At 41.7% G+C, this 24,048-nt stretch overlaps 1 protein-coding gene across 1 annotated transcript in view; it reads left to right on the top strand.

Annotated features, from left to right (window-relative positions):
• Window positions 1-23,368, top strand: part of ntrk2a (neurotrophic tyrosine kinase, receptor, type 2a) — a 119,470-nt gene extending 96,102 nt beyond the window's left edge. The window contains exons 15-20 of the mRNA XM_083783926.1: window positions 3,244-3,374; window positions 9,074-9,246; window positions 9,656-9,811; window positions 11,546-11,630; window positions 21,555-21,713; window positions 22,968-23,368. Of these exons, the coding sequence (XP_083640052.1) occupies window positions 3,244-3,374; window positions 9,074-9,246; window positions 9,656-9,811; window positions 11,546-11,630; window positions 21,555-21,713; window positions 22,968-23,153 (890 nt within the window). The 3' untranslated portion in view covers window positions 23,154-23,368. The remainder of the gene's footprint in view (window positions 1-3,243; window positions 3,375-9,073; window positions 9,247-9,655; window positions 9,812-11,545; window positions 11,631-21,554; window positions 21,714-22,967) is intronic.
• Window positions 23,369-24,048: the final 680 nt, after the last annotated feature.

The raw sequence follows: 24,048 nt of genomic DNA, 5'->3' as shown, positions 1-24,048 counted from the left end.
GGACCCCGTCAAAATCATGTGTGGACCCCCCTGAGGATCCAGACCAACAGGTTGGGACCACTGAACTACAGTAGGATACAGTACGTATATAGGGTGTGTACGTTTAAGAAAAAGAAAAGAATCTCATGTGTTTATTTGCCTTTTTTGTGAAGTGTGAGACCAGTGTTTACTTTACAGTGACATCCTGATAATTATCCATACAAGACCAGCTTTGCAGTGCAACCATCATTTAGAACCATACAAAAAAGGAGGAAGTCAAAACCACCCCTCAGAACGCAGCTGTTACAAACGAGTGCAGGGGAAATTGCTGGTCTCCAGACATTAATTTATTGAGGCTGATCATTAAGTGGGAGTGGGACTGGTGCAAGGTGTGACCACGGAGTATACTCCCATTAGATGACCACAGCAGCAGGGAATGGTGTGGTGAGATAATGAGTTGTTTAAAACGGTCAGCAGTTGACATGTGGGATCTGAATTCATGATGCAGTAGTATTAACACGGGGAATTGTGGGTGCAGTGAGATCGTTGACCTAATGTTGTTTTGGAAGATGTTGTCTGTGTCTTCAGGGACGAACATGAACACACATGCACACACACGTGTACAGGAAGGTACAGTATATGTAACCACACAAACACATGCGCACACGCACACACACACACACACACACACACACACACACACACACACACACACACACACACACACGCACGCACCACACTACACAAACATACTGTACACAAGCGTATGTGTGTATGCTCATGCTGAACACAAACACACATTTACAGTAGCTTCCTCCACCACACTACAAGTACAGTACTTGGTTCTCTCTTTCACTCCCAGACTGTGTGTGTGTGTGTGTGTGTGTGTGTGTGTGTGTGTGTGTGTGTGTGTGTGTGTGTGTGTGTGTGTGTGTCTCTCTCTCTCCCTCTCTCTCTCCTGTCCCTGTCTCTCTGTCTGTGGAATATTGGGTTATGGTGTTTCTCAGTAGGTTATGGTGTAGATCGATGCAGCTTCTGAGAGTCTAGCTGGGCTCTAATGTGATATTGTGAGTGGAGAGCTTTCCTTCAAATGCATCTCTTAATCACATCACAGATAAATCTCAGCTGTTGGGAGTCCTGGTGTGGATACTCTCTCTGTGTGTGTGTGTGTGTGTGTGTGTGTGTGTGTGTGTGTGTGTGTGTGTGTGTGTGTGTGTGTGTGTGTGTGTGTGTGTGTGTGTGTGTGTGTGTGTGTGTGTGTGTGCGCGTGTGTGCGTGCGTGTGTGCTTGTGTGTATGTGTACTTGTTTAAGGATGCATGCTTGCATGTGTATGGATGTTGTATGAGCGGGTACATGTGTGTGGCAGATGTTGTGTAGAGTACTGTACTGTATGTTTGTTTGTGTATACTATGTTGTTGGATGGATTTGTGTGTGTACAGCATTGTTTTTGTATGCAGACAATAGAAAATGTATATTCATGCCACTGTGCAGGAAGAGATCTGTCTTCTTACCACTTAATTAAACACTAAAATACACACAGGTACTTTGTAGGCAAATCTCACCCCGAAAATAGCCAATCTACAGGCTCACAACGCTTATACTGTAGATCGTCTATTTTTCTTATCAATGTGTGTTCACATATTTGTGTTGAACGTTCGCCTATGAGTGCCCATATTCATTCTGTGAAGTGAACACGAGGCCAGGGCATCATAATCTTTGATAAAGAGGAGTTTTTGGCTATTCGTTGCAATATATCGGAGCCACTTTGCTGCCTGCGCTCTTTAGAACCTAGGAATTGGCTGAAAATGTGTGGCAGTAGACTGCCACTGCCAGTAGCCTCCATACAAACCCCTACACCCCATGCCCCTCCCACCCCAAGCCCCTAGTCCCACCCCATGCCCCTAGTCCCACCCCATGCCCCTCCCACCCCATGCCCCTAGTCCCACCCCATGCCCCTAGTCCCACCCCATGCCCCTAGTCCCACCCCATGCCCCTAGTCCCACCCCATGCCCCTCCCACCCCATGCCCCTAGTCCCACCCCATGCCCCTAGTCCCACCCCATGCCCCTCCCACCCCATGCCCCTCCCACCCCATGCCCCTAGTCCCACCCCATGCCCCTAGTCCCACCCCATGCCCCTAGTCCCACCCCATGCCCCTAGTCCCACCCCATGCCCCTAGTCCCACCCCAAGCCCCTAGTCCCACCCCATGCCCCTCCCACCCCAAGCCCCTAGTCCCACCCCATGCCCCTCCCACCCCAAGCCCCTAGTCCCACCCCATGCCCCTAGTCCCACCCCATGCCCCTAGTCCCACCCCATGCCCCTAGTCCCACCCCATGCCCCTAGTCCCACCCCATGCCCCTCCCACCCCATGCCCCTCCCACCCCTGTGAGATGCCAAGCATTCGGAAAATTAACGGGCATAGAATCACAAGAAGTTACTTAGCAACCGACACAGAGTTGGTTTGTTGACGATTTTAGGCTTTGTGTGTGTGTGTGTGTGCATGCACATGTGTCAGCGAACGCGCGCGTGTGTGTGTGTGTGTGTGTGTTTGTGAGAGAGTATCCTGAGTTGTGCCAAGAAAAAGAGCAGGGGGAGACCGACGATGCTACTATAGAAGGTCACTATGGAATGCACTCCGACTTCAATTAAAACACTAAGCATCGGCCTGGATCACTGGTGTAGGCCTGGATCACTGGCATACTGTAGCTGTCCAGGCACTTACAGTACGTTTTAACAGCGGGCGACAGCCAGACGAATTCTCCGGAAGTGCATTATTTGTCTATGGTATCCGGCGACTACCGGCGATAGCAGGCGCACAGGCGATGGTCGAAAAGTGGGCGGAGCATTGTCGCCCGAAAAGATACAAATAATTCATCCATTATATATAATTTGCCCGTTATCCGCGATAACGGGCGATGTGTCGGCCGATGCTCGCCCGCTGTTAAAACGCACTGTTAGGCTCATGTAGCCTGACAGAGCGTTGGGGGTTCGAGTCCCGATACCGACGGCCTTTGTTGCTTGTCACTCCCCATTTCCTGTCAGCCGACTGTCCTGTCAATCAAGGGATAAAAGCCCAATAATAATAAAATAAATAAAATAATAACATAAAATAAAACGTTCAGCATTGTCCTGCAAATGGAACAAACCATGAAAGGATGCTTTGGATTAATACAATGATGTAGAAATGGTAGATAAATGCTGAATTAAAAAACATGATAGACATGATTAAAATGTGATAACTGATTTCTGTCTTTAACCATCAGTTGTCCAGCACATCAAGAGGCATAACATAGTGCTGAAGAGAGAGCTGGGAGAAGGGGCGTTTGGCAAGGTGTTCCTAGCTGAGTGTTACAACCTCTCCCCTGACCAAGACAAGATACTGGTGGCTGTCAAGGTAAGACAATTTATCATATTACAACCTATATATACACAGTATGTTTTATTTTATTTTACATATTTCTATCGTGAATAATTAGTGTTAATATGCATGATCATTTTTAAATGTTGTTTTTTACTATTTTCATAAATTTGATTTGGTTTATTACCTATATATTGCTGCTGTTTAATGACAATAACCTCAAAGGATTTCAGCAGTAAACTAAAGAAATGTAGGCCTACAGACATTCTAGGTTTATAATGAACACACATCCTTCAAGTCATGACATTTACTAGATGTAAATTGAGGAATGCATTTAATGACATTTAAACTAATTGCAATGTTGATGTCTTCATGTGGCAGCAACGGTTTAAAAGTGCATAATCTGTAGTACACAGTACATTGATATTACGTTCAAAATGTGCTGGTACTGTACATACATTAGTTTATTATAGGCAGCCACGCACTGATTTTACATTCTGTATCCATCAGTAAGCAAAACCCTTCAAAGCAGTGACAATTCCTATTATTTTCTGTTGGAATAAGTGATAGAACACAACATATTCTTCTCTGAAGAAAAAATATATACAGTAGGTTCAATATCAAGGCGGTACAATATGAGGTATCTACGGTACATTCCAATCAAAATAATGATTGTTGGCATGATATTAAAAGTCATACTGCAATTCTGGAGTTGAAACTATTACCCGTCATGGAAAAGGAGTACTTTCTGTTTCCCAGAGGAGGGGTTACAGCAATTGCTTTTATGTTTTCAGCAGGTAGATCTATGGCTGCTCAGATGAGCACACAGGGGGAATTGTTGGGGGTTAATTGTCTAGGGACACTTCTACATGTAGTCTGGGCGAGCCAAAGGTCGAAGAGGCGACCATGCGATTCCCAGGCGGCCTCGCTACCCACTCAGCTATGGCCGCTCTGCAGCCCTTGCTGACAAGATATATGAGATACAGTATATTTGGAACATTGTGCAAATTACATTACATCCTTCCATATAGGATCTGTATAGCGTGGTTAACATATGGTGGGCCGAGGCACACTGGTGTGCCATGGGACAAGTCCAGGTACACATTGGGACCCCCTCGAAAACGAGTTGCTGCAACTGAAATTTGAAAATAAATTAAAAAACTAATATCTAAATGATATTGCACTATACAATACATCTATACGAAATATGTATTGTACAGATGCATCTATATGTAAAGAGATGCATCTATATGTAAAGATGTAAAATAAACTTATTTTATCTGCTCCCAAACACCCTTTCGTCAAGGAGTTTCTGGGTCAGCGAAAGACTCAATGACACTGAAACCGCCGACTTCCGGGGTCAAATTGAATGGTTTCCCATGGAGTAGGATGTCAGTGGCATCCTTCTATCCTATCCATCCATCCATCCGTTCATGCTTCCACCATGAATGCTCTCTGCCAGTCTGCGGTGAAACTAGACCTTATTGGTGGAGAACTTCTCATTAACTATACATGACTCCCCACCCGCACCACAACCTCCATGCCTCCACTTTAGTTCATACTGTATAGCACTTGGATGATACCAGAAAATCCAAGCAATTGAGAACTTGGATAAAACATCAGCACGTTTGGTGGCAAGATGAGAATCATTTATTTATTCACTTTTTTCCTCCTCTTTTATTTAGTTTAATTTAGTTTTGACATAGTATGGGTTTAGAAGGAGAAAGGAATTTTATTTTGTCTCACAGCCACTGTAGTGATGATGGCATCAGATTTCTATTACCATTATAAATAACAGGAATGTATATGACCAAGGCCAGCGGGTACAGCAAAGTCCAGTTTCCTACACTGAGAGTAAATTGAACTCTACAAATTTAGAAATACCTAAAAAAGTTACCTTAGTACACTCTCAGATTTAAATTACCATTACCACCTCTTTGACCCCCTTCCTCCGGATCCTTCTCGTTGGCCCTTATGGATTTGTTTCCATATGCTACGGTTCACTTTCACATAAGAACCTAGTATGGACCCTGCTCAGGATGTACAGTAGTACCAAACCTGAGTTTGGAAACTTATAGGGTGCATTCGGATATAGCGCACTGAGCTATACAGCAATACAAGCTGATACGTGAGTGTGCTCCCGGTGTGCATATCCGAACATTAAAAAATCACCAAAGTTCCTCATCTACAAGCCTTGCTTTTTATACATTTCTTTATAATGGGTTCCGGGTGATCCTTTGCGGTTGAAAAGAGATACTTGACTCCTCTTTGACGTTGGCCCTCATTCTGCAAACAATATCTGCCGTCGTTGCATTTTGCGCTCTCCCTCAGGTGTCTGTACTTACTTAAGAGTGTAAGTGTTCACACTTTGCACCTCTGCGTCCACCCGTACATGCTTCCTCACACACACGCACGCACATACACACAACATTACAGAAACATGTGGTCCCATGTACTGTACGGTAGACCACATTACAGTAACCTTAACAGGCACTAATCGAGCCTAATGGTGCTGTTGTTACTGGCTACTATCAATCAGCCAGCAGTCAGCCATAATACAGTAGTGAGGTTTATGGTCATATTATACACAGGGGTGACTTCGCACACGCACACGCACACACACACACACACACACACACACACACGCACCCGCACACGCACACACGCACGCACACACACACGCACACACACTGCGCATACCATCCATCATACACATGTGTCATTTCCAATAATGTTCTGGCAGTGGACCTTAACACATGCATGTGTGTCGGTACATTCACACACTATGGGTTGTTGATTGCCTTTTATTTCTCCGGGGATTTGAAAGTGTGTAGAAGGGATGACTAAGATCACAATATTGTGGCTTTGAGCCCGAGTTCAGTGAGTCAGAACACAATAGTGGATCATGGATCAACAAGGAGCTCTCTCCATCTTACCGTAACAGTCCCAGAGTTAATGTTGCTCATTAGTCTGAATGTATTGACTGATTAAAACATGTGAAAGTAATCATTTGTTGTTTCATTGGCACTAGCTATAGTGCAATAGCTGCAGACTCTATGACTGAACATTAAAGAAAATTTGTTCTTGACGTACCTGCACTAGTCAGATATACAGTAATGAACATAGAGTCTAGAACAGTGTCTATATGTACATTAATAGTCAGATATACAGTAATGTACATATAGACTCTAGAACAGTGTCTATACTGTATGTACATTAATAGTCAGATATACATTAATGTACATATAGACTCTAGAACAGTGTCTATACTGTATGTACATTAATAGTCAGATATACAGTAATGTACATATACTCTAGAACAGTGTCTATACTGTATGTACATTAATAGTCAGATGAACAGTGTCTATACTGTATGTACATTAATAGTCAGATATACAGTAATGTACATATACTCTAGAAGTCTAGAACAGTGTCTATACTGTATGTACATTAATAGTCAGATATACAGTAATGTACATATAGGCTCTAGAACAGTGTCTATACTGTATGTACATTAATAGTCAGATATACAGTAATGTACATATAGGCTCTAGAACAGGGTCTATACTGTATGTACATTAATAGTCAGATATACAGTAATGTACATATAGTCTCTTGGTTTCAAAACCTTTTAGCTCAAATAACCAAAGGACCCAGGACCCAAACTACTAAAAACAGCAGATGTACAAGCTCACAGCTCACAAGATGTCGCTTCGCGTCACGTCATGAACTCTGCTATTTTTTAATTGTAAAGTGTTTTCTTTTCTTTTTTTGAATTTATGGAATTTCTTAGATGTTTTGGGATGTTTATGATTATTTGGGATATTTTTTTGTGAAAGGAGATAGGGCCCACACACCGGTTCCAGGCAAAGGATTTATACTTTATTTCAGCTTAGTCGCTAAGCTGAAATAAAGTAAATCCTTTGCCTGAAACTAGTGTGCGGTCCCCATCTCCTTTCATTGCCTTTAATTGGCCCATAGTCAATGTGCGTGTAAAATACTGTAGGTATGCGTGGATATTTTCCGACGTGTTTAGGAAACAGTGGTCAAGAAGGCCGACATTTTGCAGAAGTGGAAAAAACAAAAAAATATATACCCTATTGTGCTGAATATACGTATAAGACTTTTATACGTATAAGATTTTTCCAATGGAAATATCCTAAAAAACGGGGTCGTATTATAATCGGGGACTAGACTATTTGACATTCAATGTTCTTTTTCCACAAATGAGCCTTGGAAAATGGGGGTCGTCTTAAAATCAGAGTCGTCTTATATTCGGGCACAATATGGTATATATTCCGTAAAATGTATATTGCCCTTCAGCCTTTCACCCTCATCCCATTTTGAGTCCAGACACAGCTTAAGTAACCAGGATCGAATGTCATATCTATAGGACATACCACTTGTGTTTCAAATTTGAGATTGGCGTGTAAGTTTACATACTGCATGTATTCTGTAAGAATCCTACATAACACCATCATGTGGCATCATATTACATCCTGTAATGTACATGACCCAGCCTCTGTTTTCGAGATACCTAATTGGTTGAGAGTATTAGAGGGTGGAGTTACGGTCTGTCTCATTTTCTGGCATCTCAGCATTATGGTCAAAAGGTTACAGGGGCCATTTTAGTCGCTTCCTTCCTATAGCTTTCTTAGCATCTCCTCTTTGTCCTTTAGACCTATTTGTAATGGGATCCTTACACCAGTACTGTTAGTACGGGCAGAACCACTGACACGCACACACGTACACACTCAAGGTGGAACGCCAACGTATATCCATGTCACATACAGTCCGAGGGCAATCAATTATTCATGTAGCACGAGACAAATTTTCTATATTTTATTTTCTGTAGATGCGAAATGATATGGGCCCTGTATCACTTTCATTTCCTGAAACAGTCTCTGTTCACCATCGCTGCTTGTGTTATACAAGCATCATGACAGATTCCCTTATTCATGGCGACCGAGACAAAGATTGGTTTCAAAGGGAACGAGGGAATAGAACAAATGTAAACATTATTGCACATTGTAATCACTTGCATTAATATAAAATGTACTCATTTCTTTGGGCTGCCGTTATATCCTTCCTTGCTCGGTGCCAGTAATTTCAGATTGTGCAAGTTGCAATAACTCACTTTTACTGGAATAAGCCACTGACAGCTTTTTCACAATGGACACGGGCCAAAGAAATCAGAACAGACTGACTGCTCACTCAAAGTGATGAATTGGTGGCCGTGTATTTTTGTTTGTGTCATATGTTTTCGTCCTTTAAATTATACGTTTATTGGAATATCACTTACGTACCACCATGTCTGAATGTGTGTGTGTGTGTGTGTGTGTGTGTGTGTGTGTGTGTGTGTGTGCATGCGTGTACTACTTGTGTTTATCTTAGGCAGCCTAGGACATTTACATAGGTTGGTTGTAAGAGGCTTCAAACAACTTGGGATGCCAAAAAAGCAGCTTTAAAATTCCGTGCAATCTCTCCTATTATTGGGAGCCGCAAAATATGACGATGTCACTTGTACCCCTGAGGGGTGTTATTTGCTGACTGTACATTTTTACAGCACCATGTAAATATTTGTGTCCTTGTATTGTATCACTTATGTGGACATGTTAAAATGTTAAATGTGTGTGTGTGTGTGTGTGTGTGTGTGTGTGTGTGTGTGTGTGTGTGTGTGTGTGTGTGTGTGTGTGTGTGTGTGTGTGTGTGTGTGTGTGTGTGTGTGTGTGTAGACTCTCAAAGAGGCCAGTGAGAATGCCAGGAAGGATTTCCATCGTGAGTCTGAGCTGCTGACAAACCTCCAGCACGAGCACATTGTGACGTTCTACGGCGTGTGTGTGGACAGTGACCCTCTCATTATGGTGTTTGAGTACATGAAGCACGGGGACCTCAACAAGTTCCTCAGGTACGACAAGAAAAGACATTACAAATAGTCATCAAGACTCATACGTAAGCGAACAGTGGAATATCTATATAATGAAACAAAGCATACACTATAGAGTGCTCTGTCTACAGAACATGCTATCTAAGTTACATAAGTTGAGCCTAATAATAATACGCCAATGTATTTTCTGTTTACTACTGACTTGGAAAGACGGGATGATTTTGTCACTGAACAAAGTAATTATTATCAGAATATTGAATATTGAACGCCATTGAACTCAGTATCCCCCACCCTTCTCGGCTTTCAGTATTTAACATAAAGAAATGGACAGAACAGAATTATATTCTGTAAGTTACATTTCCTGTTCCAACCTATGTATCCATATAGTATGCGAAGTGCACATTTAAAAACTCCTCTCTTTCCCTTGCAGGGCCCATGGTCCAGATGCGGTTCTGATGGCAGAGGGCCAGAACTGCTCACGCCTGGAGCTCACACAGTCTCAGATGCTGCATATCGCCCAGCAGATAGCAGCTGGCATGGTTTACCTGGCATCACAACACTTTGTACACCGCGATCTGGCCACCAGGTTTGTCAGTCACCACATGTTATACGCTGAATCAATCCATGTAGCCGTTTTAAATATGATGGGCTCCGTGTCTGTAGCTGTTTACAAAAGCAATTTGCATTTCTGCATATATCCTGTATTCAAACAACTGCAGAAATGGAACATGGATGACAAATATGGAGAAAGTGTGACTTCCATTGACCATTGTTCCATTGTCATTTTGCTTGGATGTCATTCCTATAGAGTACCAAAGTCCTGATGTCACTCGTTCTATATGGAAAATAACATTGGAACATTGGGCAACCTTAGAATCGTCTCATTTAAGAATTGTGGTCCAAAAATTAACAACCCGTCCCGCGGCGATATTGTCAGGGAGGTGGGCTAGGTAGGTAGGATGTGTAAATCAGACTTTGGCGCTCTGAGTACCACCAGAGGGGGGCTCAAGTATCACCAGTGGTACTAGTACTAGGGGTGGGATGATATGGGTACCTCACGATACGATATATGTGGCAATATTAGGCCCTCGATAACGATAATATCACGATATTCGATATTGCATTATTCAATATATTGCAAGAGATTTCATCAACGATATATCACAATATCTGCAACTGAAAATGATTTTTTTTTAATAATAATCAGGAAATACTACTGTAAATCCTCAATTATTAATCTGGGCTTTTATTTGTCTCAACCGATTCTGATAACGGGCTTTTATTGGAAGGGGCAGCTATAAGAAGGAGGCCTATATTTCTACTTCTCAAACCGATCATAATGAATAATCACATTTTGTGTCAGTTAGAACCCAGTAAAATGTGCTGGGCTCATGTATTGAAACCAAGTCCTCATGGAATATTAAACAGTGCAGTTGCAGGTGCTCATTGGTCATTTTAACTTTCTTATAACAATATTGCTTATAGTAATAACATCAATGTGAAAATGCTATCTGTAATGTACTGCTCTTTCCAAATAAAACAAATATTATAAAAAAAAAAGTAATAACATCAACACATCAATTTAACTTGAACAACCAATGTCTATTTGAAGCTATGATTCCCTACTTTCATAATATTGACATGAAAAAAATCCCTCAGTCAAATCTGGTCACAATATAATTTCAACTGAGATAGGCTACAGTATACTATGACAGTACTGTGGTCCATATCTGTATCTAGGCCTACAGTTAGGTTAAGACACATATAATAAAATTAAAATAAAATATATGGTCGGCTATTTCCTATAATATCAAAGCAGCTTATATGAACAGTGCAACTGCAGTGATCTAACTCTTGTAAGTTCACAATGAGAGAGAGAGAGAGAGACAGAGTTCGTTGCATAAAAGGTAGATATTCTAGCAACATGGGGCCATATTGCCCATATTGCTAGCAGATCTGCCTTTTATGCATAAAAGGCTACTAGTCTACTAGTAATAAGTAACTTTGTCCTGTTTTATGGACGCTACACAACCCGTTTTTCCTCCTGGAATTATCCCCCGTTACGGACGGTCCGCGACCCGTTTTTCCTCCCAGATTTTATCGATATTTGCCGCTGGCGTATCGATTATTTATCACGGGAGGAAGTATCGGTATATCAATATGGATATTTCAGCACAGCCCTAACTAGTACCAGTGGTTGGGAACCTCTGCTCTATATGACATAAGAACATTGGGCCCTACAGTACGTGCACCATCCTGTGGTGCTTGTTGATGTTTTCTGCCGTCTACTCATGACAGCATATCTACCATTGTTCTACAGGAACTGTCTGGTGGGTGAAAATCTGCTGGTGAAGATTGGAGACTTCGGGATGTCCAGAGATGTCTACAGTACGGACTACTACAGGGTAGGTGTATGTGTCGATCTCTTTTATTTCCCCTCTTTTTACCTATCCCTCCACCCTGATGCATGGGCCCCCTCTCTGCACCCCCCCCTGCATGAGCATGAGACTGGAAGGACAACAGGAAAGTGTAGATAAGTACTGTAGCATGCTATAGTTGAGCTCAGCACTGTACAGATGTAAAGTAACTTGTGTTTATGCTATTATGAATGAATAAGCAATGCTTTAGGTTAGGTTACTTTTGAAATGTAACTAATGTCACAAGTTGCTGATCGTCCTCCTAAAATTGTAATAAGTAATACAATAATTCTGAGATAAGATATAAGATGAGATACACCTTTATTGAACCCCAGAGGTAAATCCATGTGTCATACAGTCATACTGTACTAACTGTAGCATCAAAAGCACTGAGAATGCAACACAGTAGAGGTTCAGGCAAGAGTTTGTCAATGCAACCTGTAATGTAATAGGATACATTTACATTCAAAACATTTAAATCATGATTAGTTTATACACTATGCTCATATTAAAAACAGTTAAGTTGCAATGCATAATAACAGGAGTATTAGTTGTTTACTGTCAAGAATCTTACTCTTGACGTTCTGCAGAGAATATAACATCTATGCGTGTGTTGATGTTAAACCAAGAATCAGCATGTCCACAAAAGGCATTATTGTCTATAGATATTTAATTGTAATCTTTTTGTAATCACTCATTTTGATTAGTAACAGTAATTGATTTGACACATTTGTCTTTGTAATTGACTACAGTTACATTTATTTTCGCAATTTAATTACACATAACTGTTAGCATTTAGTAAAATGAAGTATGAATGATTCAATGGCAAAATAAAGAAATACTGGAACTATTCATCTATTATTTTAAACCATAGCGCTAAAACCATTCATAATATCTAGTTGTTATACCAATGGGCCGTGTTGTGAGATTGCAGATCTATTATTTTCACTACTTTTGTGCGACACTTGTGTGATAAATTAGGGCATTCATTTCCAAATAAAACGTCAAAACTTGGAGATACAATAACAACGATATAGATGGCAGTTTTGGCACATCAATACTGCCCGTATACATGTAGCATAATGCGAGAACTACTGCCATCGCTAATACTGTAAATGTTTAATACATTTACAATGGGGCCCATTAATACTATAGGAAGTGGCTTTCCATTGGTCAGTGTCAGGGGACAGCCAGCGGGGTGTAACACAAGCTGACTCAACACTTCCGACTGATTGTGCGCAACCACACACACACACACACACACACACACACACACACACACGGACAAACATTTGAGTGCACACACACACACACTCACACACACACGGACAAACATTTGAGTGCACACACACACACACACACACACACACACACACACACACACACACACACGGACAAACATTTGAGTGCACACACATGCCACATTTATAGCAAAAGTGTATCAAGAAGTGTGTGGGTGTTCACAGTGTATTAATGTGTGTACTGTATATGCGATTATGTGTGTGTGTGTGTGTGTGTGTGTGTGTGTGTGTGTGTGTGTGTGTGTGTGCGTGCGTATATGAGTGTGTTCCAGCAGATGTACATTTATGTTGTGTGTGTACTGTGTACTGTAGTGTGTACTTTGCGGGGCAGGAAGCAGCCTGCCAAGGTGACTATAGGGTCTAAAGGACAGCAGTGAGTATATGTTTATTTTCTGTACAAAAAGTCCAGGATTTCATAATACATGCTGATTGATTGATTGATAGTGACTGTCCCTGCACCTCTCTGCTGTCCAGCTGTCACGTACACGCTGACATGACTGACCATGACAGGGAGCCAGAAAAGGCAGAAAAAGAGAACAACACAGTAAAGCCACCCAGTGTGTCAATTTAACCCTTATCGGTCCATTTGTACACTCTCAGAGTTTTATTAACACTCACTTTGTAGAACACTAGTATGGCCCTTCTCAGCAGTAATGATGAGAATAATACTCTATATGCCATCTGGTGGACACTTCAATTGTACCATGCGCATATGTTGTCACTGTTGGGTGGAAACCTTGCATGTCCGAAACCTTTTTTTTAATCACAATTAAAAAAATGTAATAAAATAGTGAAACTAGCCGATGTGACGTGTTGTAAGCTTGTAGATCGGCTAATTTCACTATACTTTTGTGCAACACTCTTGCATGATGAAGTAGGATGTTCATTCATGAAAAAATATAAATGAAGGATTTGGAGATATAAGGTTATACAATTACACATGACATCATGTAATATTGTCCCTCGCATTCGCAGCCGGCGAAAACTAGTTCTCAACAGGCCCGGAAATTAAGGCCCGACACTGCCACCGCTGCCACCCTTAGATCTCCATATATGGAGCTGACCTGTTCTAACATTCCATATGTTGATCTGACCTCATAAAACCCTGTATACTCAATACACGCTCCATATATGGCCAGTCACGCTTCTCGCCCTCAGGCGTCTTACTGGTATTATCTTAACTCAAAGGGTGTTTCTACTCGATACATCATAGGTCAATTCGTCAATATCAAACAAAGCACTTGTGACCCCAAAAGGGAAAATAATAAAGGGACAGAGAAAGCCACTGTTCTTTAAAACTGGCTTTTCCTATCAACCCTGACAATCCTAATACAGCTTCTTAAGCACTGCTACAGTAAGTGCTTTTTATAACACTGAGTTTGATCAGTAAATAAGAGAAAATATGTATGTCCTACTCCTAATGAATACCTTTCAATACAGGAAGTGTAGATTTGTATGTGTGGGGGAAAAAGTAGGCGTGCCTTCATTATCCCAGATCAAATTGGTATATCCTTTTGATACATTTGTAGCTATTTGAGACTACTGAGATGGAGTTATGGTGAACTGGAATATGGTTTATGATTCATGACCATACCACCAAGCCGCATAATGAAATGTTTTTCTTATGTCTAGGCTACATCAGTGGTTCTCAACCTTTTCTGGGTCAGGGCTCATCTTGAAATCAGCCAGCCTATCGGCTGCCGTGTTAAGTGGCCAGAGGGGTGGGGCCATGCCGCGTGCATTTTCAGAGCATGTTTATTTTTTAATGATCAATCAATAGATTGTGTTCCACCTCGGATCAATGGAACCCATGTAGTATACTTTAAGTTCATGTGTATTGGTATCACGTTTTAACATTAATATTATATTATCATTAAAATGTCGACACATACTCGAACCCGAGACATGTGTATTTCTACATTTTGTGAGAATGTGACTGTAGGCTATAGAAAAGGTTTCTTCAGGACAGAAACCATGAGGATGCAAGATGAAGGTTCTCTCCTCCGCCTGTGGGTGTCTTTTGTAATATCTCTGACGACACTGTACCCACCTCCCCCTACCCCTCCATCCCTATCTGCCTACCCCCAACCCTCCCTCGCATTCACCCCTTTCTCAGTAAACTAACCGCCAAGACTGTAGCCATAGCAACGAACGGAAGGCAGTGGCGGCGGTGAGCCTCACAGTTGAATCCAATGTTTCTCTGGAAGAAAAGTAATCAAACAACTTGTGATTAGTATGCTGAACCACTACAGGAAAGAGGGAGCAAGTGGGAGAGAGAGCAGGGGGGGAGGAGGCAGAGGCAGGAGAGTGGTAGTACTAGAGAGGGAGGGAGGCACAGAGATGAAAGGAGAGAAAGAGCTGGAATGAGAGTGAGAGAGAGGGCAAAGATGGAGAGAGGCAAGAGGGAGCAGCTGGATACAGAGATGAAAATGGGCAACAGGCCAAGGAGGTAGCCAATTAGACAAGTAAACAAAACAAAAAAGATAGCAAGAGAGCAGCAAAAGAAAATACACATGGTGAGAAATGGAGAGGAAAGATCTATACGGCCTGGGGAACAGTCACTGAACAAACACAGACATGTACTGTAGGTGCACCCCAAGAAATCCAATAATAAGAGAGATGTGGGAGAGCGAGAGAGAAGAGAGCAAAATTTGACTGTACACGTAGGTGCAATCCCACAAAATCCAATAAAGAGAAAGATGTGGGAGAGCGAGAGAGAAGAGAGCAAACGAGTGACGGCATCCGTCCCACCTTGAATGTCAGAGAGAGAGAGAGAGAGAGAGAGAGAGAGAGAGAGAGAGAGAGGGGGAAGTATAAAGTATGGTGATCCAGTTATGCTCTTGCGTCAGAGGAGCAAAGATGAGTCATATAGGGATTGGAGAGCCCCCCATGTGTGTGTGTGCGTGTGCGTGTGTGTGTGTGTGTGTGTGTGTGTGTGTGTGTGCGTGCGTGCGTGCGTGCATGTGTGTTTGTGTGAGGAAACGGGGCCCACCAGCATAGTGATGACATCATTCAAATCCCAGCACAATAAGCCTCAAAAATACTTTGACGAACGACAGTGTCGTTCAGCGAAATTAACCAATTTTTGAGCTAACAATGCAATGTGTTGATTTCACATACACAAGCATATTGAAAGGTATTCATTCATTTCATTAGGAAATATGTATTTTCTCTATTTACCGTGATCAAACTCAGTGGATAAAAAGCACTTACTGTAGCAGCGCTTAAGAAGCTGTATTAGGATTGTCGGGGTTGATAGGAAAAGCCAGTTTTAAAGAACAGTGGCTTTAGATATCTCTCTGTCCCTTTTTTATTTTCCCTTTTGGGGTCACAAAACTTGTTTTGACCATTTTTGCTATAGACTGTAGGTTTATAAACGTACTATCCCATGTCATGTGCTCTTTATTCCATAAAATGCACGTACTGTATAGTGCACAAGACATGACCAATACGTCCGGAAGTATTTTCATCTACTGTGATTGTTATCTCTCCACAAACTCCCTTTTCTTTGGGTTCTCGCCAAGGTTTAGACAAAAATGTCTGGGTGGAATAGGTAGAACCCCAAGGTTATCTTTTTAATTACATTCAAAAGGCTTTGAAAGGTTTGAATGAATAAATGTTTCAAAATGTGTCTATATACTGCGACTGCGTGCGTGCATGTGTGTGCGTGTATGCACACGTGCGTGCAAAACACTGGTAAGGATCCCCTTTTCCATAGTAACCGCAAGGAGGCAATTAAGGTCCATTTATGTTTCTTTAGTAACACAGTCAGTCATAATATAAGCCCCCCACACTAGTATTTCCCCAAAAGGCAGTCATTGTAACCAATCTGGTTGTCATGGATACCATGGCATCTAAGAGGTCATTCCAGTTAACCTGGTATTCCTTTTCTATGAGGATGTCCTTGAACACACATGCAGCGGTCCATATATTCTACAGTATTCATATTTAATATAAGACGGAGGGGCATGGACAGTGAGAGAGAGACAGGCAGGCACCCAGTCGGGGCAGTCGGTGCAGAGAAAGATGGTGTGAGAGAGCAATAATGGACATAGGGGTGTAGTCGTCCTTGGCAGTGTGGGCCTTTGGAAAAAAGTCGTAAAAAGTCGTCCTTGGCAGTGAATGAGAACGGCTGACTTATACTGTGCGTTGCGTCTACAAGTTCAGATCTACAAGCTCACAAGATGTTTCGTCTGATGTCTCAGAAACTGTGTGAAGAATTGGCTCACAACAGATATTGGTCGGCAGATTAATATGTGTGTATGTGATGTGCGTGTGTGCGTGCGTTTGGAGGGTTGGTATGAGTTAAACTATATATACGAGCGATGTAGTGATGTCAATATTCATGAAAAAGATTCAGTTCAGGTCAGGATTGTATTGAAAATCTTTTGGCTTCAGACACTCTTCAGCAGATAAGTGTGTGCTATCTCTCTCTCTCTCTCTCTCTTCATTGCCATCTGGATGTGTTTGTACTCCCTCAGAGAGGTTTGTACTTCCTAACCTCCTCAGCCAGCCTTTCTTCCCAACTCTCCGCGGTACGTTGCTGGCAGATTGCGCTCATAAATGAATATAAATCACAAACACCTTGAGTTTCTGACCAATCACACGCAACGTTTGCATTAGTGTCTCTGCAGTGATGTTAATGGCTGGTTAGAAAACCAAAGAACTGCCCAAACTGACCTTGGCAAAGCAATGCGTTCATTTATTTGCTCCACAATTAAATACGTTTGTTCTTATTACATTGCTGAACTTCGTTCTGCAAGACGTATGCTGCAAGGCCATATAAAAGTACTAACCATACTAGTTACTGTTGTAATACAGCACATGTGCACCTCAGTTACCATGGTTACACTTCATTGACTTTTTTTTTTTTTTTAATAAACAGAATATAAATCAGCCTGGCTTCCATGTGGTTCTCTGAAATCATATTGATGATTAAGTCTTGCCCAAATATGGATGTAAGGCTGATGATTCTGCAGATCGTGAATTCACAAAATGTGGAAAAAACACATTCACCAAACAAAATTCACAATATGTGAAACATATTTGGAAATGTACTTTCTTGACCAACAGGCCTGCTGGCAGTGTGCATAAGATATCTGTGATGTTGATCGGTCCAGCAGTTTGGGAGATTATCTCCAGACAAACACACATTGAGATGTAAATGCATAGTTCATGTCCACTTGTTGTATGCAGACCACTGTACAACCAACATTTTCCTATTGATTTTATCAACAATGTAGAGGTATATTTCATGGTTTGCCATGGGATGAAAAGGAGCGGTTGGCTTCAAGGTTATCATGCAAAAGTAGAAAAATATTATATAGTGCCTTTATCCTGCAAAAAAGTGCTTTACAATGTGCATTACATTCACCCTTTCACACACATTCACACACCAACAGCAGAGTAAATCATGCAAGGCACCAATCTGCTCATCAGGATTCGTTAGGGGTTCAGTGACTTGATCAAGGACACTAACCCAGGGGGAGCTGAGGATCGAACCGGGTTTCATGTCTGTTGGTTTCATTCATATTTAACAAATGAACGTATTAACAAGATAATAGATAATAACTACATTAGATCTATTCATTGGAGCACAGATTCTCTCTTTTCCATTTCTTGAAATGTAACAGTTTCGGACTGTCAAGACATACAAGGTTTCCACCCAACCGCAAAATTGTGTTTTCGCAGTAAACTTGAGACCGGATGTGCTTTCAAGTCATTTTTTGCCACAAGCATTTGCAATTGCAACACTTACAAAGAAATGTGTATAGGGTACAGACAGTATAACAAGAGCTATTCTTTGTAATAATAATTATAAATATATCTGCAAAATCAACAGCCAAGATCTAGATCTAGCAATACTAATCGATGATAAATCTGTTAATGGAATTTAAATTAGTTTAAACAACTTGTGCTACTGGATTATACACTAGTTGAACTACTGGTTGAAACACAAAGAAGGTATACAGGCCTAAAATAGGCGGGATACCAGAAACACAGTTACCTCGGGCGTACAGCCGGCGTAACTGCTCTGCATGGTATTCTAACATGTAACTTCAGTAAACTATGCCTAAATGGTTCAACGTTATTTCTAACCTCAACCTCAGTAAAACGGTGCTAAAACTAACCCTATTCCTAAACGTAACCCCAGTAAGACGATGCCTAACCCTAAACTTATTTCTAACCTTATTCTCAGTAAAAGAAATAAAAGAAATACGCAGCGATAAGACGGGACCAAGCAATGGGTTCACATGGGTGTTACCCATGTGGGTGTTACCCATGTGGGTGTTACCCATGTGGGTGTTACCCACATGGGTGTTACCCATGTGAACTGAGCGGAGCAGGCTGCTCAACAACAAATCCGGCTGGCTGCAGTTATAGTTATAGTGCCCAGTGTGAATGGCTGCTCAACAGTGCCACTTTAGGTCACCCAGCAGTATTGCAGCTGTTTGTACCCCAAACATACAGACAGACAGACAGACAGACAGACAGACAGACAGACAGACGAGGCATGAGTTATGCCTGCTCAAAGTGCCTGTTATCGCTGCTTGCAGCTATATTTTTTGTACACATTTTTAGGACCCAATAATGCAGAGAGAGGAGACCCAGGACTGGGAGTAGTGGCACACTCAGAACATTACTTATATAACTTCAGTTCATTAACATCTTAGAATACACACCTCACAGGGCGGAAAGGCAGGCAACGTAAAGCATAATAACCTTCACAGGGAACACAGAGGAACATCAACCCGGAACACAATGTAAGACGAAACAGCAAAGTCCAAACATTAGTGAGTTCATTAAATAAGGACGGTAGCAATCAGCGCACCTGCACCCGAGCATGGCACACTCAGGCACAGAGTGTGACAGCAAACTTCTCTTCAACTGGGATTTCAGAAAACGGTCCATATTGTGTGTAGAACATTTCATGCAAATTGCTCAAAAATCCCGGCAGAAAATCTCGTTTAAGCGTTTTTCAAACAGCTCAAAGTGTTCCGCATGAGTCAAGGCACATGTGTAAACTAGGTCCATAGATTTTGGCCAAACGAGGCATGAGTTATGCCTGTTCAAAGTTTTCATTTCCAAATGATTGCTATAGCGTCTTTGACCAATTGGAGTAATACTGGTTTCAGCACTATTTGGCATGACCCTTTTCATTGGCTCAAAAAAGCTTAATTTTTAAAGAGATTTTTAATATATTGGCCCAAAGTTCACGTGTAGCAGGTTTTGTGCATTTTGATCAAAGATCCCGGGAGGAGATAGATTTTAACTGTTTTTCATATAAATCAAATGGTGGGAGATGTAAACGTCAGAGATCAAAAGTCAGAACACGAAAGTTGTTCAGCATGAGACACATGTGCGTATCGAAGTTTTATTGCAGACGGTCAAGTGGTTCATGAGCTACTGTATGCCCGTACAAAGTTTGCATTTTAAATTGAGTGCTATAGCGCCACCCTTTGGCCAATGGTCTTGGGCTTTGCGTCCTCACTGTTTGGCATAGCTCTCTAACATATTGAAAACCGGCTGCACGGTTAAGCCAGAACTGCTATTTTTGGCGGAAGAAGGAGAAGAAGAAGAAAAAAACAGACAAATAAGGGACCAAGAAGTACCTTCAGGCATAAGGCCCTTAATTAGAAACAAGAACCACCCCACCGAGCGATCGGTGGAAAAAATGAGGACAAGCGTGTTTTAAGGCGAGCATTCCAGTTACCAAATATGCTTAAACATTTTCAATCTGGCTGAATCTGAATCTAGCTTGGATCAGTTACAGCTGTGTTAAATGAGGTGTCCATGTGTTAAAACATGTTCATACCTAACTGTGAATGGCTGAATGCATGGAACTTGAATGGCTCCCTCTCAGATGATTGCACACTTCTCGTGTTGTTACAAGGTGGTGATTACTTTTATGCATTTTAATTTAAACTGAGCTCATTTCACATTTAAACTTTCACACTGCCTTTTAAATCTGGGGTTATTTCACATTGAAAATGACAAATGTATGTACTATTAATGCCTCCAACATAAAAAAACAAAAACAAAACAAAAATCACACTGGGGTTATTTCACATTAAAAATGACATTGATGTACTATTTTTAAATGGCACATGTGGGGCTGATCAGCAATAGTGGCAGCATTTCATTTGTGGTCCGTTCTTTCCAGAATAGCTAAGTAATGTTGTTACCCCGTCTATTGATAACATTGATTTTCATATGATGACTTTAAAATAGTCTAACCTTGTACATGATACCAAAATACATGAAATGTGACTTGTTAGGTGGCCATACAGTCTAAGATGCTTTGTATGGTCTTTTACATTTATGAGGAAGAGACCATAGTAATAATATTGATTAATGCATGAATAAGAAAATGGATATTGTAATAAATATAGAACAGAACTGAATAGGATAGAATTGAACAGAACAGAAGAGCTGTGTATTTGTTTCTCGCATTTCAGGACAAACATTAACCTAACTTTCTCTTTCTACAGAATATGCTGTATGTTGGCATTAAAACTGTGTGTGTGTGTGTGTGTGTGTGTGTGTGTGTGTGTGTGTGTGTGTGTGTGTGTGTGTGTGTGTGTGTGTGTGTGTGTGTGCGTGCGTGTAGGTGGGAGGCCACACCATGCTACCGATTCGATGGATGCCGCCTGAGAGCATCATGTACAGGAAGTTCACAACGGAGAGTGATGTTTGGAGTCTCGGAGTGGTCCTCTGGGAGATCTTCACCTATGGAAAGCAACCGTGGTACCAACTCTCCAACAACGAGGTATTCCACCTAACCTTTTCTGTTTTCAATCCCGACCTCCATTCATGCTGATCTTGCATGATAAGCAGCAAGACATCGTAGCTAGTTTAATGTTCAACCTTTGAGGAGATGGGGATGAATCAGAAAGTAGTGATGATGATTAATGACTGCATTCAAATAATTAGTTTTTTTGTATTTTTGAGCATCACAGTGACAAGTCAAACATCACTTTTCATGCCTTCACTGCCTTTCATGCAGTCAGGTGATTCTCATCTACAATTTAGGGGCAAACTTTAATCCCCTGTCCAAAAAGGGTTAGTAACACTATTTCTAAAAGGGTTTTATGTTTTACAACCTCTAGCTTTTGTCATGATCTTAACCTCAACCTTAACCTTAACTCCATTATGGCCTCATCTCTGGTTACAGCTGCCTGACCATATCCTCTACCCTTGACCCCTTTAACTCAATCTGCTCATGTACTAAATTAACCCTTAGACCTCGACCATCTACTAAATCTATTAAATCAACCTGTCCCGCATTCAAATTGATCTCCATGCCCTAACCTCAACGCTCAGTTTCATTGGCTGGGATGGAGTTACGGCCAAAATGCAGACATGCCATATACGTATATTGTATTTTTTTACAAAAAAAATGAATAATGAAATAATTAACAGAAATACAATAGTGTGAATAGCCTGAATTATATCCATCATAGGACGGTGTCATACGCCGAAAATATAGATCTATAAGCTCAACAATGCGCCAGGTTGCGACACACTTTACGTGAACTTATAGAACGGTTATTTTCAACAACATGTATGGAGTGGTGATTGTTCAGTCCAGTCTACACTTACTTACTTGCAAATGCAACCACTTGCATCTATGTGCATTTCGTGCAACCATAATTCCCAAATCTCTGCAACTGGTCAGTAAAGACCACTGCAATGTCTTGCAACTTTTTGCAAGTTGCAACTAGTCGCATAGGTGACACTATTGTTATAGTTGTATATATTGTAGTGTAGGTGACACTATTGTTATAGTTGTATATACGTAGGTGACACTATTGTTATAGTTGTTAAAGTTGTATATAGGTGACACCTAAATTAAACTAAAATTAACAAAAGGTAGTACCAACAGAGCTAAACAGACGGCATGCAGGAGAGATGTTAAAGGATTATATTGGTGTGTTCCCAGTCTAAATAATGAACATTCAGCTCCCCCGAACAAGGAGGTCTTTATCTCCTCTTTATCTCTTCCTTCTCTTTCTCTCGCTAGGTGATAGAGTGTATAACCCAAGGCAGGGTGCTGCAGCGCCCGAGGACCTGTCCTAAAGAGGTGTATGACTTGATGCTGGGCTGCTGGCAGAGAGAGCCGCACATGAGACTTAACATCAAGGAGATCCACTGTCTGCTGCTAAACCTGGCCAAGGCCTCACCGGTGTACCTGGATATCCTGGGCTGAACACACAGCAGGGATGGGGCCGGCCGGGGCCCGGGAGTGTGTGAGAGTATGAGCAGAGTACACTGCAAAATTATGAGTGTTACTTGAACTCTGAGTGTAAAAATTGGCCCATAGAGGGGCAATTAACACTCAAGATTTTGCAGTCTATGTGTGTGTGTCACTGTGTGTGTGTGCGCAAGCGCGCCTGTGTGAGTGTTTGGTCTTGCGAGTGTGTATGTGTGCATGTTTGCCCATGCATGTGCATAAGGATGCAGTGTGTGCGTGACTTGCCTGTGTGTGTGAGTGTGTGTGTGTGTGTGTGGGTGTGTGTGTGTGCACATGCACGCGTGTGAGTATTTACTGTATGTGTGTGAGCCTAATGTACAATTGTACAGGATGTGAAGCTATTAACAAACTCTTCAAGGCAATTGAAAAATGCCCTCCCTCCCCATATATCCTTAAGCAACTCATTCCCCTCTCGACTCCCTCCTTCCCGTCCCTTCTTCATGCATCTTTACTCACTCTCCTTCTTCCCTACTTCCTGAAGAGACATTTACTGAGAATAATTTAACCCTGGAAATACAACTTCTTTCTTCCTTTCAAATGCTTTAAACTGGGGGCTAATTCTTTAAAAGAAAAGAAAAGAAGAAGAAGAACCAACAAAACGTGGTTAACTATTTTAGTTTACTGAGGAACCTGCCGGGACTGAGACGTGGTCGCCCACTAACTGCCTGTTGGTCCAAACATGACAGTTGGAACAACCCGGGAATCTCACCAGAGTTGCGTGGAGGGATTTCTGCAAACTTCAATCAACTCTACAGTATGTGTAAATATAAGACGGTGCGTGCATCGCTGGGAGGTTTTCAAAGGAAACGGCTCTTTGTGTGAAGCCGAGCCATAAAAGACACTGTGCCCC

Source organism: Protomyctophum parallelum, assembly GCF_964188405.1.
Source record: "Protomyctophum parallelum genome assembly, chromosome: 15".
Classification (NCBI taxonomy): domain Eukaryota; kingdom Metazoa; phylum Chordata; class Actinopteri; order Myctophiformes; family Myctophidae; genus Protomyctophum; species Protomyctophum parallelum.
The sequence above is the reverse complement of the archived record's forward strand: the minus strand, read 5'-3'. Positions and strand labels throughout refer to the sequence as shown.